Raw genomic sequence first — 11,149 nt, 5'->3', positions numbered from 1 at the left:
AGGGGAGGAGAGGGGGTGAGGGTGAGGGGGTCAAAAATTATTTTTGAGGTTACTGGCACCGGAATAGGTGACCGGCACCGGAATAGGTGCTGGAGGTGGTGGTTGGTGTTGTGGGTTGGGTGAGAGAGGAAGAAAAGTTTTTGGAAAATTTTTTGTGTAGGAGTGATTTTTGAAATGTGTAGGTAAAATATTTTGAAAAGATTTTTGGGGTTCCTGTAGCAAAAGTTGTTAAAAAACTAGTAGCTAAAAAACTTGATAAAAAACTAGGGTGCCAAACAGGCCCAGTATTTGAGACGATTTCCATTCATTACAAACTTATTGTCCGTCTTAATGCTCTGGATTTCTACTGCACCATAGGAAAAGACGTGAGTAACAATAAAAGGACCGATCCAACGGGAACGCAATTTACCTAAAAATAACTTAAGTCTGGATTAGTATAGTAGAACCTTCTAGGCAACTTCAAAGGTCGTTCTAGAGATTTGTTGGTTATGAAACTCCTTACTCCTCTCCTTATAAATTACTGCGTTTTCATACGCTTCATTCCGAATCTCCCCCAATTCTTGCAAGTCCAACTTTCGATGGGCACCGGTTTCTTTTAAATTCATATTACACTGTTTTATCGCCCAAAAAGCCTTGTGCTCAAATTTCATTGGGAGGTGACACGGCTTCCCGAATACCAATATGTAGGGTGACATTCCTATAGAGGACTTATACGCATTCCGATAGGTCCAAAGTGCATTTTTCAATCTTTGACTCCAATTCTTCTTATCGGGGCGAACAATTTTCTCCAGTATCGACTTAATCTCTCTATTCGAGACCCCTGCTTGACCATTGATTTGAGGTTGGTACGATGTCGAGACCTTGTGGAGTACACCATACCTTCGAAATAGCGCAACTATGGTCTTATTGCAGAAGTACATCCCCCTGTCACTAACACTAGCTCTTGGCATCCTAAAACGCACAAAAATATTGAATTTAGTAAAATGTGAAACCACTTTCGAATCGTTAGTCTGAGTGGCTCTAACTTTCACCCACTTGAAAATATAGTCCACTACCAACAATATATTTGTAAAACCAAATAATACAGGAAAAGACCCCATAAAATCTATACACCAAATATAAAAAATTTCTATATAAATCAATAGAATTTGGGGCATATGATCTCTACGGGTTATATTATATACCTTTTGACATCGATCGCAGGATTTACAAAACAAATAAACATTTTTAAACAACGAAAGCCAGTAAAGTCCACTTTCTAATACCTTATGCGCAGTTCGCTTTGATCCAAAATGACCTCCGCATGTAAAAATATGACAAAAAGTTTGTATTGATTGGAATTCAGCTTCACTTACGTATCTTCTCATTCCTTGGTCTGCGCATCTCTTTCACAGGTAAGGGTCATCCCATATGAAATATTTGGTATCGCTCTTCAACTTGTCCCTCTTTGCTTTACGCCAATCTGCAGGTAGTTTAGCAATTACTAGATAATTAACTAAATCAACATATCAAGGCACTTTAGAATTTAGAGAAAATAGTTGTTCATTAGGGAATGTATCTTTCAATGGCATGTTATCCTCTCCAACTAGTATGCGACTTAAATGGCCAGTTACCAAATTCTCCGAACCTCTTTTATCCCTTATTTCCAGGTCGAATTCTTGCAAGAGAAATATCCATCTTATTAGCCTCGGTTTCGCATCTTTCTTAGTCATTAGATACCTCAACTTTGCATAATCAGAAAATACAATAACTTTAACACCTAATAAATATGATCTAAATTTTTCTAAAGCAAGAATAATTGCAAGATGCTCCTTTTCAGTAGTGGAGTAATTCAGTTGAGTTGCATTCAAAGCTCGGGATGCATAGCAGATGGCGTGAGCTGCTTTCCCTACTCTTTGCCCCAACACTGCTCCCATTGTATGGTCACTGACATTGCACATGATCTCAAATAAGAGATTCTAGTCAGGAGGTTGTATGATTGGTGGCGATATCAATAGCTCTTTTAACTTGTTGAATGCTCTCTCACATTCAACATCAAATTTGAAGGCCATATCTTTCTGTAAGAGTTTGAACAGAGGAGCTCCGATTTTTGAGAAATCATTGATGAACCTTCGATAAAAACCTGCATGTCTAAGAAAAGAAACACTTCCCGCACACTCGTGGAATAAGGTAAAGCAGATATAATGTCTATTTTATCCGGATTAATCTCAATACCTTTAGAGGACACTACATGACCTAAAATTATCCCATGTTCAACCATAAAATGACATTTTTTTCAGTTAAGCACGAGATTAGTTTCTATATATGTCAACAAGATCAATTTTAGGTTATTTAAACAATTATCGAAACTATCACCATATACACTAAAGTCGTCCATGAAAATCTCAATAATTTTCTCAACATATTTTGAAAAAATACTCACCATACATCTTTGAAATATTGCAAGTGCATTGCACAATCCGAAGGGCATTCGTCTGTATGCGAAAGTTTCAAACATGCACGTGAAGGTGGTCTTCTCTTGATCTTCCGATACGATTGCAATTTGAAAATATCTTCAAAATCCATCTAAAAAATAATAGTAAAGTCGACAAGCTAATAGCTCAATCATTTGGTCAATAAAAGGAAAGGAAAAATGATCCTTTTTTGTGACAGCGTTTAATTTCCGGTAGTCGATATACTACCGCCATCGGGTGGATTTGCACACTGGCAGGAGCTCACCCTTCTAGTTGGCCTCCACTATCACTCCTGCTTTCTTTGGAAGTACCTGTATTGGATTCACCCATGGACTGTCTGATATTGCGTAAATAATCCCCACATCTAGCAGTTTTAGTATTTCTTTTTTCACCACTTCTATCATAAAGGGATTGAGCCTCCTTTGAATTTGCCGTACCGATTTGGTATATTTTTCGAGCCTTATTTTGTGCATACACACAGAAGGGCTAATTCCCTTAGGCTTAGTTTGGGAGTTTAGGATAGAAAAGAAAAGAAGGGAAAGCTTAAGTTATGAAACAAGAGAAGAGAAGGGAAGAGATTGTTATGTTGTTTGGGAATTTTGAGAATTAGTGGAATGATTTTGGATATAGAAGTCATTAAATATTTGTTTAAAATCTTTTTAAGGACAAAATAGGCATTTTATAAAAAATATCAAGCTTTCTCCAATCTTCCCATTTCTTTCCGATTTGGGAGGAAGCATTTTCATAACTATTCATCCTTCCATTTCTTTTCTTTTCTTTCCTACTTAAAACTAACAAATGAAGCAAAAGTAAACTTTCTCTTCTTTCCCTTTCTTTTCTATCCAAATCTTCCACTCCCAAACGAACCCTTAATGTCGGAGATGGTCCATCCTATTGCCTACTTATACTCTCTAAGAACTCGAATTAACTTGTTCTCTTGTATTTTTTATAGTCCTGTCGAGATAATTACCAGAAGCGTTTCCTTTTTACCCAAATATGCATATTTCAAATGTTTTGACAGAAATTTCAATTCTATTATAGGTGCCTACACCACAGATGGTAATACTCTTTAGTGAGATTCGGGCACGAAAATAGGTGCAAATTCATACCTTGTTACAGTGATCGACAGCGATTGCAAAGCTCTAATCGTATATTTCAGTTCTTTACTCAACTCTACCTCATAAGTTGTGTCCAACTCAAGGTGTTTGGTTAAAACAACTTCTAACTCATTCCTGTCAACAATTTCAAACACTTCCTGCACCGCAGGGTCAATAGCACTCACAGAAAAAATGGAGCTAAAATTAGAATTTGAGGGATATTTCATGGTTTCAAGGATATTGAAATGAATAATTTTTTCATCAAATTTCATGGACAAGGTACCCTTATTAACATCAATTTTAGTCTGGATTGTGCTATAAAAGGGTCTATCTAGTAGCAAAGGCGAGGGATCAGGAGAATGATCATCATCCATGCCAAATACATAAAAATCAGTTGGGAATACCAATTCATTAATTTTAACCAACACATTTTCGACCAACCTATCAGGATATGTATTCGTTCGATCAACTAATTAAATTATTATCCTAATTTCTTTTAACGGGTCTAGGTTCAAGAAAGTATAGATAGATTTAGACATTACATTGATTGATACTCCTAAATCCAACATGGCATTTTTAACAAAGTATTACTTATCCTACAGGGAATAGTAAACATATCTGAATCCCCACATTTTGGTGGGAGTTTCCTCTATAGACCTGCTGACACGTTCTCTCTCACAATAATTCTTGCATCTCCCATCAGCATTCTTCAGTTGATGCACAAATCTTTTAAAAATTTCGCGTACTTTGACACATGTTTGATTGCATCTAGTAAGGGAATGTTTATCTCTACCTTGCGAAATACCTCCAAAATCTCTTTCTCCTTGTTATGCTTTTTCGATTTCTCCAACCTACTAGAAAAATGAGGGGGATTAGTTTTAACCTCAATAATTGGGCCATGGAGTACCACTGAATTTTTGCTGTTTCTGTCCTCCTCCTTAAACTCTTTCTCTATTTTTTCTTCATCCTTGCCTTTTGGAGTCACGAGATCGGATCCCTGAATTTCCTTCCCGTTTTTTAAAGTCATTGCACTTACATTTTTTAGGTTAAGTTTAGGTTGAGACAGCAATTTTTCGTGAACTTGGGATTCTAGGCGATCGATTGCTAATGCCATCTGACTCATCTGACTCTGCATTGCTTGCATCTGTTCCATTTGATTCCTTATATTTTATAGGTCAGAATCCGTCTTTTGTTGACTAAAAATTAACTGCTTCATCATTTCTTCTAGAGATGGGTTTGAGCTTAGAGAAGGTGATGGCAGGCGAGGTTGATACTACTGTTGATACCCTTGCTGTTTATTCAATGCAAGATTTGATTGCCTATTTCCTCCATAACTAAAGTTAGGGTGATCTTTTTAACCCGAATTATACGTGTTCGAGTACGGGTCATATGGCTTTCTCGGCGCGGGCACGTAACCAACCATGTTTACTTACTCGGCACTTTCTTCTTGAATCATTGGGCACATCTCTGTAGAGTAACCTATAGTAGTGCAATTCCCATACACCTTGGCTTGTGCAAGATTTCCTATAGTCAATTGCCTAATAAAAGATGTTAATTCAGATAACTACTATTGGATAGAGAATGTTTTTACCTCATTCACTTTGTGTATCGGAATATCTTCTCTTATATCGAATTGCTGCGAGTTTTCGGCTATCCCTTCAATTAACTCTCACGCTTCTCGAGAAGTCTTGTTCACCAACGCCCTTCCACTTGCAGCATCAATAATACTCCTGTCTCTGAAAAGTAGACCCTCGTAAAAATATTGGATAAGCAATTCCTTGCTTATTTTGGTGTTAAGAGCATTTGATGTATAACTTTTTGAATTTCTCCAAGTAATCATAGAGCGACTCTCGTGAAATATTGTTTGATACCGCATATCTCCTTTCTCAGACTTGCAGCTCAAGATGCAGGAAAATATTTTTTCAAAAAATTTTTCTTCAGCTGCTCTCACGTGGTGATACTGTCTAGAGGTAGGTAGTACAACCAATCTTTTGCTAAAGTTCTTAAGAGAGAAAGGGAATGCTCTCATTTTTATATGTTCTTTTCGTAATTTTAAGGGGTTTCATACAGTTGCAAACAACATCGAACTCCTGCAAATGCTTATAAGGCTTCTCACCTGGTAAATCATGAAAAGATGATAAAAGATGAATTAGCCCAGATTTTAACTCAAACAGGGTGTTATTTATTTAAATTCAAAAAAGTAATGCATAAAGGTTACTGATTTAAATTAGGAGTAGCCAACTCCCTTAATGTCTGTGTATTAGCTATAGTGACTTCTTCTCGATCCGGGTCATTCGAAGTATCGCCAAACGAACTTATTGATTCAACTTCTGGATCGGATCTCTGAGATGCAGCACTAGATTACTCTTCTCTAAGTTGTCTGGTCTTTTTTTCGCGTGCGACGCGCAGTCTTCTCTACTTCATGATCAAAAATTAATTCGCCTGTACGAGAAAATCCGAGACATAAACTAGAAAAATACCAGAAATTTAAAACGAAAATGAACTTAAAAGAAACAAATTAACTAACGCCAGTCCCCGACAACGGCGCAAAAAATTGACAGGTTGTCGAGGCTGTACAATAATAAATGCCTACTCAAACAAAATATAATTTATGCGGATAGTGATATGTAGAGTCGAATCCACAGGGACTAGGGATATTTGTCTCTTTTGAAATTCAAACTAACGATGGGATTTTTTTTTATAGCAATGGTAATAATTAAATTGTTTGACTAAAAGTAAATAGTCAACTAAAAATTAAATGACAAACTATTAAAACTCGAATTAATAATGACTAAACTTTAGCCAATAAATAACTTCAGTAATGGTTAAATTAATTGATCATCGATGCAAAGATAATTCTAATTATTAACTAATAAATAAGTTATAACTGCCAAACAAGCGATGACAGTCAACTCTTCCTTACTGTATTGATGACTGAGGTACGCCCGTCAATTACTACTCTAATCGAGAATTAATTCTAAGTACGCCTGTAAAATTTAATTCCCCAATTGTCTTAAGTATTAGAGGAGCCCTATTCTAACCAAATAACACACTATCAAGGTTATTTTAGATTAGTCTGCGTATTCTCCTGACACAAACCCAATCATACCAGTTATCACTATTTTAGAGCAATTGAACAATTACGGATTCAATGCTCCAATTGACATTATATTGCTAAATTAATTCAATGTCCAGGCCCATGATACTCAATTAATAAAACAACCATAAGTACTACAATCAGAGAATATGCAAATACCAGTAAATAAGAGGAATAAGTAAAATTAATTCAATCTCACAATTTTTAGATAAACCAAAGCATCCGTTGCTCATTGATTAGAAAAGAGATTTAGTTCATCTCTGTTGGAACAATCTCATGCGAAATCATAGAAACAATTGTAGCATACATCGTTCCTCAATGCGATGAAGAAAATCGATTTAATTAAGAATAAGCAAAAGATCTGCTAAGTTAAAAGAATGACCAATTGTTTCTTCCTTTACTCTGACATACGATGGAATCAATAGCCACAAAAAGACGAAAAAGTCAAGAGCAAAAAGGAATCAAGATTGATTGCCCCTTTTCCTCTCAAATTTTTTTCCTACTGCCTATCCGACTACCAAGAGGAATAGAAGGGAAGACTCCTAGTTGAGTCTGACCTCCGTCCTCTTTAGAAATTACTAAAAACAGAAAAAGGGAAGTTCCCCAAAATTTTCTCCTAGTTTGCCGCAGTTGACCACTGGATAAGGGAAATAATCTCCGTTTGGACTCTTGTTCCCTTTTACTATTCAAACTCTTCTATTGACTATCGTCAAATTAGCACCTTTTTATGGTATTTTGTTCTACTCCCTACAATAAATACAAATTTTCAAAAGTGAGTAGAATCCGCTAACTAATGCACAGTTGGTAAGATAATAGGAGAGAATTAATTATAAAATAAATGACAAAACTATGACCTATCGTGAACCTATACACGCAGTTTATATCATAAAAATCCAGTATTTAATCCTCATACTTTTATTTTTTTTTAGCCAGAAACTGAATCACCACCAATCAAAACAGGAACTTAAGTACCAACTAATGAAATTTTTTCAAATAATTCTAAATTTTTTAAAATATAGGCCATGATCCCTTGACCTACATTCAAGAAAAGTTTTATAACTATCTCTAGTGGCTAGAGTAGTTGGTTATTTAATCGTCATACTTACTAGAGGAAAAGTTGTGTCTCCATCCACAGAAAGAAGCATACAAAATTCAGCTCCTTGTGAAAAGTAAAAGACTAGAAAGGTATAAATTACATGTGTGTGTGTGTGTCTGCTTGTTCTTGTGATATATGAAAGATGAGGAATAATAGTGACACATGTTTCGAGAAAAAACTCGCCAAAAAAAAGAAAAAAAGAAAGAAAAAGAGAATAGAGAATTCTTGAACTTACAAGTACTGTTTTATCTTGCCAATCAACCTTGATTTTTCCTCTAAACTACATCCAAATTATTATTTGCTTCTTAAATGATTCTACAAAATATATTTAACTCTAAAAACCTTTTACCATTAGTAATCAACCATATTTCTGTCAGCTTGAGGATAACCTGGCTTGCTTTTGAGTTTTGAGTTTTGTCCAATAAAATCACTAACCAGATTTACTAGAGAGGCAAACTGCCTGTTTGTTAAGTTGAAGGGGGCAAAGCGCAAATGTGGTGAATGTTGAATGAAATTTTTTTTTTCTTTTCATTTAACCCTAGTAGCCAACAAATCGTTGGCTTGTCTTGGCTATTGATGACTTGTTTATGTTATTCCTGATTTGGCACCAAAAAGTGGGCTTTTGAAGGATATTGCCAATTTTAAGTTCTCGGCCATGTTGCTAATGCATTACTGTTAAATGCTTTAACATGTATAATATGTTAATCATTATCTTACAACTATTAAATAAGTAGTTATGTGTGACAAACTTAGCTTTTCTTGCATATTGATATCGGCTGCTCCTTGTAAGTTTTCTTTCTTAAGTTTGCTAATTGTAATTCATAGTTCCAAACATAATTGTATTTTTTTTCGAAGTACCAGATATTTGATTTGTCAGATTTGTTAGAAATTTGAGGACTAAATTGATCCGGCATTCATAAATTAAAGTAAAATGTTGAGTGTCTAATAATTGAGAAAATTTAAGGACTTTTAAAAGCAATTAAACCAAATATTAGGTCAATCAACCATATAGCTTTGCAACAGTAGCCACAAATGATTTTGGAGAAATGTAAAGCTTATTTTATTTCTTTGTCATAGAATTCCTAATACATAATAAATTTTGGTCCCCCAGATGTAGAAAGGACGCTCCTGTCTGGAGCAACAAATGACTAGGAATAACCAACAACCCCCACAATAAAAAATAATAATAATAATAAGTAGAAAACATAAGAGGGAGAAGAAAACATCCTAGCACTGTTTTATTCCTATGAGTCTAGGCAGTTGCAATTGGACCCATGGTAACATTGGCTTCCACGTTCTTCATGAGTTCAAATCTTGGCTCTTTGGCCTGGAATTTAAGTCCAGCATACAGTTTCATGTAGTCATCAAAAACAAATTTTGGGTAGACTTCTTTTCTTTCTTCTGCTTCTTTTTCCAGTAGTGCTGGTGCTGGATAAATAACTGCATCATTGCCTGGATTGTAGAATGAAGCAAGTGACATCCTATTTCCATCTGTTTGAGCTATGACTCGGTGGAGCACACTTTTGTATTTTCCATTGGTAATCACCTGTGATTAATTTGTAACATAATTAGAACCCTAAATAAAAAGGCATAAATGAATAAACAGTCAATTCGATTTGTTAATTTTTGCATAAATTAATATTGATGTTTAGTGTTGCTTACAAATTACAATCACCCCTCTAAATCTAGTATGATATTCCGTAATTATAAGTAATTTTTATGAGAAATAATCTATTCATAAGTAATATTGATTTATGAGGCACAAGTGTAACTATACGTAATATGTTGGTATGAAAGTAAGAAATCTATTGTTTCTTTATCATATTACTTATAAAAGTATAAATTTTTAATCCCAAGAAATTAAAGTGTACCTCGAGTTGGTCACCAAGGTTGACCACAATAGAGTGCTTCATTGGAGGGACATCAACCCATTGATCACCCTTGAGGAGTTGTAGACCACTTACTTTGTCGTCTTGGAAAAGCAAGATAACCCCACCAGCATCAGTGTGTGGTCGAAGTCCCTTAATCAATTCTGGCTTGGGACATGGAGGGTAGTTGCTAACCTTGGTGCCAAAATTGGGACCTTTTGAACCATAAAAGGCTTTCTTCAAATAGCCCTTCTCAAGACCAAGATTTTCACATAGTAAATCAAGAAGTTCTTCAGCCAATTTTTCTAATCTTACCGCAAACTCCTTCATGAGGGTCCTGCATCATAAGAAAAAAATAATGAGGAAAATTTGATTGGATAGGTGGAATTAATAAAAAAGAGAAAAATAGCCTATGACAGAGCTATGGATATATCTTGCTTTTTAGGCGTTGACAAGGGAATATTTTAACATATTTTAAGCCAAGTTGTCAATCATTGTGTCTGATGAAAGGCTATTTTATTGATAAACCTGAATGGAAATCCAAATCTATCTGTTTCTTGAGAAGGGTCGCAGAAGTATGGCTGCATGTGTAGCATGTTCAATCAGCTCAAAACTTCCTGTTGTTATAGCGCAACAGTATTTATGGTTTTCATGCTCCTGTTAAGATCTTGTCTTGAATAACTTTCCACATCTGTAAACAACGCTCTAATAGTACAAGGACGAGAAGAAAATCCGTGCTTAGAACACAAATAAAATGTTAACAAAGACTCAAATTCATTTACAACCTTTAAGACTTGCTTCAAAATATTTCTTGAAATGGGAAATGTGCTATAATTATTACCTGTATTCATCATCTAGATCAGGGACTTGTGAAATGTTTGAGACAGGAAGGTGGCGCAAGAAAAATGTGCTCTCCCAATCCATATCCGTAATCTCAGCTTGTACACCCTCTAAAGCCTTGCTTGCCACCAACTCCTTGAACCTTTGCTCCATGCATTTCTTGTAATGACCTTTTGTCAATCTTTCAACTGTGTCCATCATCTCGTGTGGGATTCCATGGTTCACCAACTACATCAAAGTTTCAAAAGAAAAGAAACAAAAGTTAATAATATAAACTTCTTAGAACCATTAAAATTAAAACAAACTCATGAGAATCCTAGGTACAGCAGTTTGTTACATCAAAAAAACAAAATGAGGTACACTAGTTTGCCTTATATCAGAAAGAAAATTAAAAAAAAAAGGAATGTGTAGTACCTCAAAGAAACCCCAGTTTTCACAAGCATCCTTTATATGCTCCATGGTGGAAGCTCTCTTGTTACCATTGAGGTTTTTCATGTTGATTACTGGGAAGTTCTCCATCTTACTAGCCTTTGTGGTGGCTATTTTTCTTTCCTAAATGTGTGTTTTGTGCGTGGGAGTTGGATTTTGTTGTGTATTTTGTGTGTTTGTGTGTTGTGTGTGGGATTTGGATTTTGGGGTGGCAATTTATAGGAGAAAGCTGGCAGGAGTGGAGACTCAGAGAACACTTGAAAATCATG

At 35.4% G+C, this 11,149-nt stretch overlaps 1 protein-coding gene across 1 annotated transcript; it reads right to left on the bottom strand.

Annotated features, from left to right (window-relative positions):
- Positions 1–8,857: 8,857 nt before the first annotated feature.
- LOC113758032 (1-aminocyclopropane-1-carboxylate oxidase 1-like) lies at positions 8,858–11,083 on the bottom strand. Its single transcript, XM_027301063.1, has 4 exons — positions 10,866–11,083; positions 10,453–10,679; positions 9,615–9,948; positions 8,858–9,289 (listed from the first exon to the last, which is right to left on the bottom strand). The coding sequence occupies exons 1-4, from the start codon at positions 10,968–10,970 to the stop codon at positions 8,996–8,998; spliced, it is 960 nt and encodes a 319-aa protein (XP_027156864.1). The 5' UTR covers positions 10,971–11,083; the 3' UTR covers positions 8,858–8,995.
- Between the last annotated feature and the right edge of the window lie 66 nt (positions 11,084–11,149).

The sequence above is a fragment of the Coffea eugenioides genome, unplaced genomic scaffold (assembly GCF_003713205.1).
Source record: "Coffea eugenioides isolate CCC68of unplaced genomic scaffold, Ceug_1.0 ScVebR1_3517;HRSCAF=4741, whole genome shotgun sequence".
NCBI lineage: Eukaryota > Viridiplantae > Streptophyta > Magnoliopsida > Gentianales > Rubiaceae > Coffea > Coffea eugenioides.
Note: the sequence above shows the minus strand (reverse complement) of the source record. Positions and strands in the feature narration are given on the sequence as shown.

What these genes read in the sequence shown, in the direction of transcription:
- LOC113758032 (XM_027301063.1), bottom strand. Translation starts at nt 10,970, where the DNA reads ATGGAGAACTTCCCAGTAATCAACATGAAAAACCTCAATGGTAACAAG. An exon ending in AAAACTGGGGTTTCTTTGAG is followed by an intron (nt 10,680 to 10,865) that starts GTACTACACATT and finishes ACTTTGATGTAG; the next exon opens with TTGGTGAACCATGGAATCCC. An exon ending in GATCTAGATGATGAATACAG is followed by an intron (nt 9,949 to 10,452) that starts GTAATAATTATA and finishes CTTATGATGCAG; the next exon opens with GACCCTCATGAAGGAGTTTG.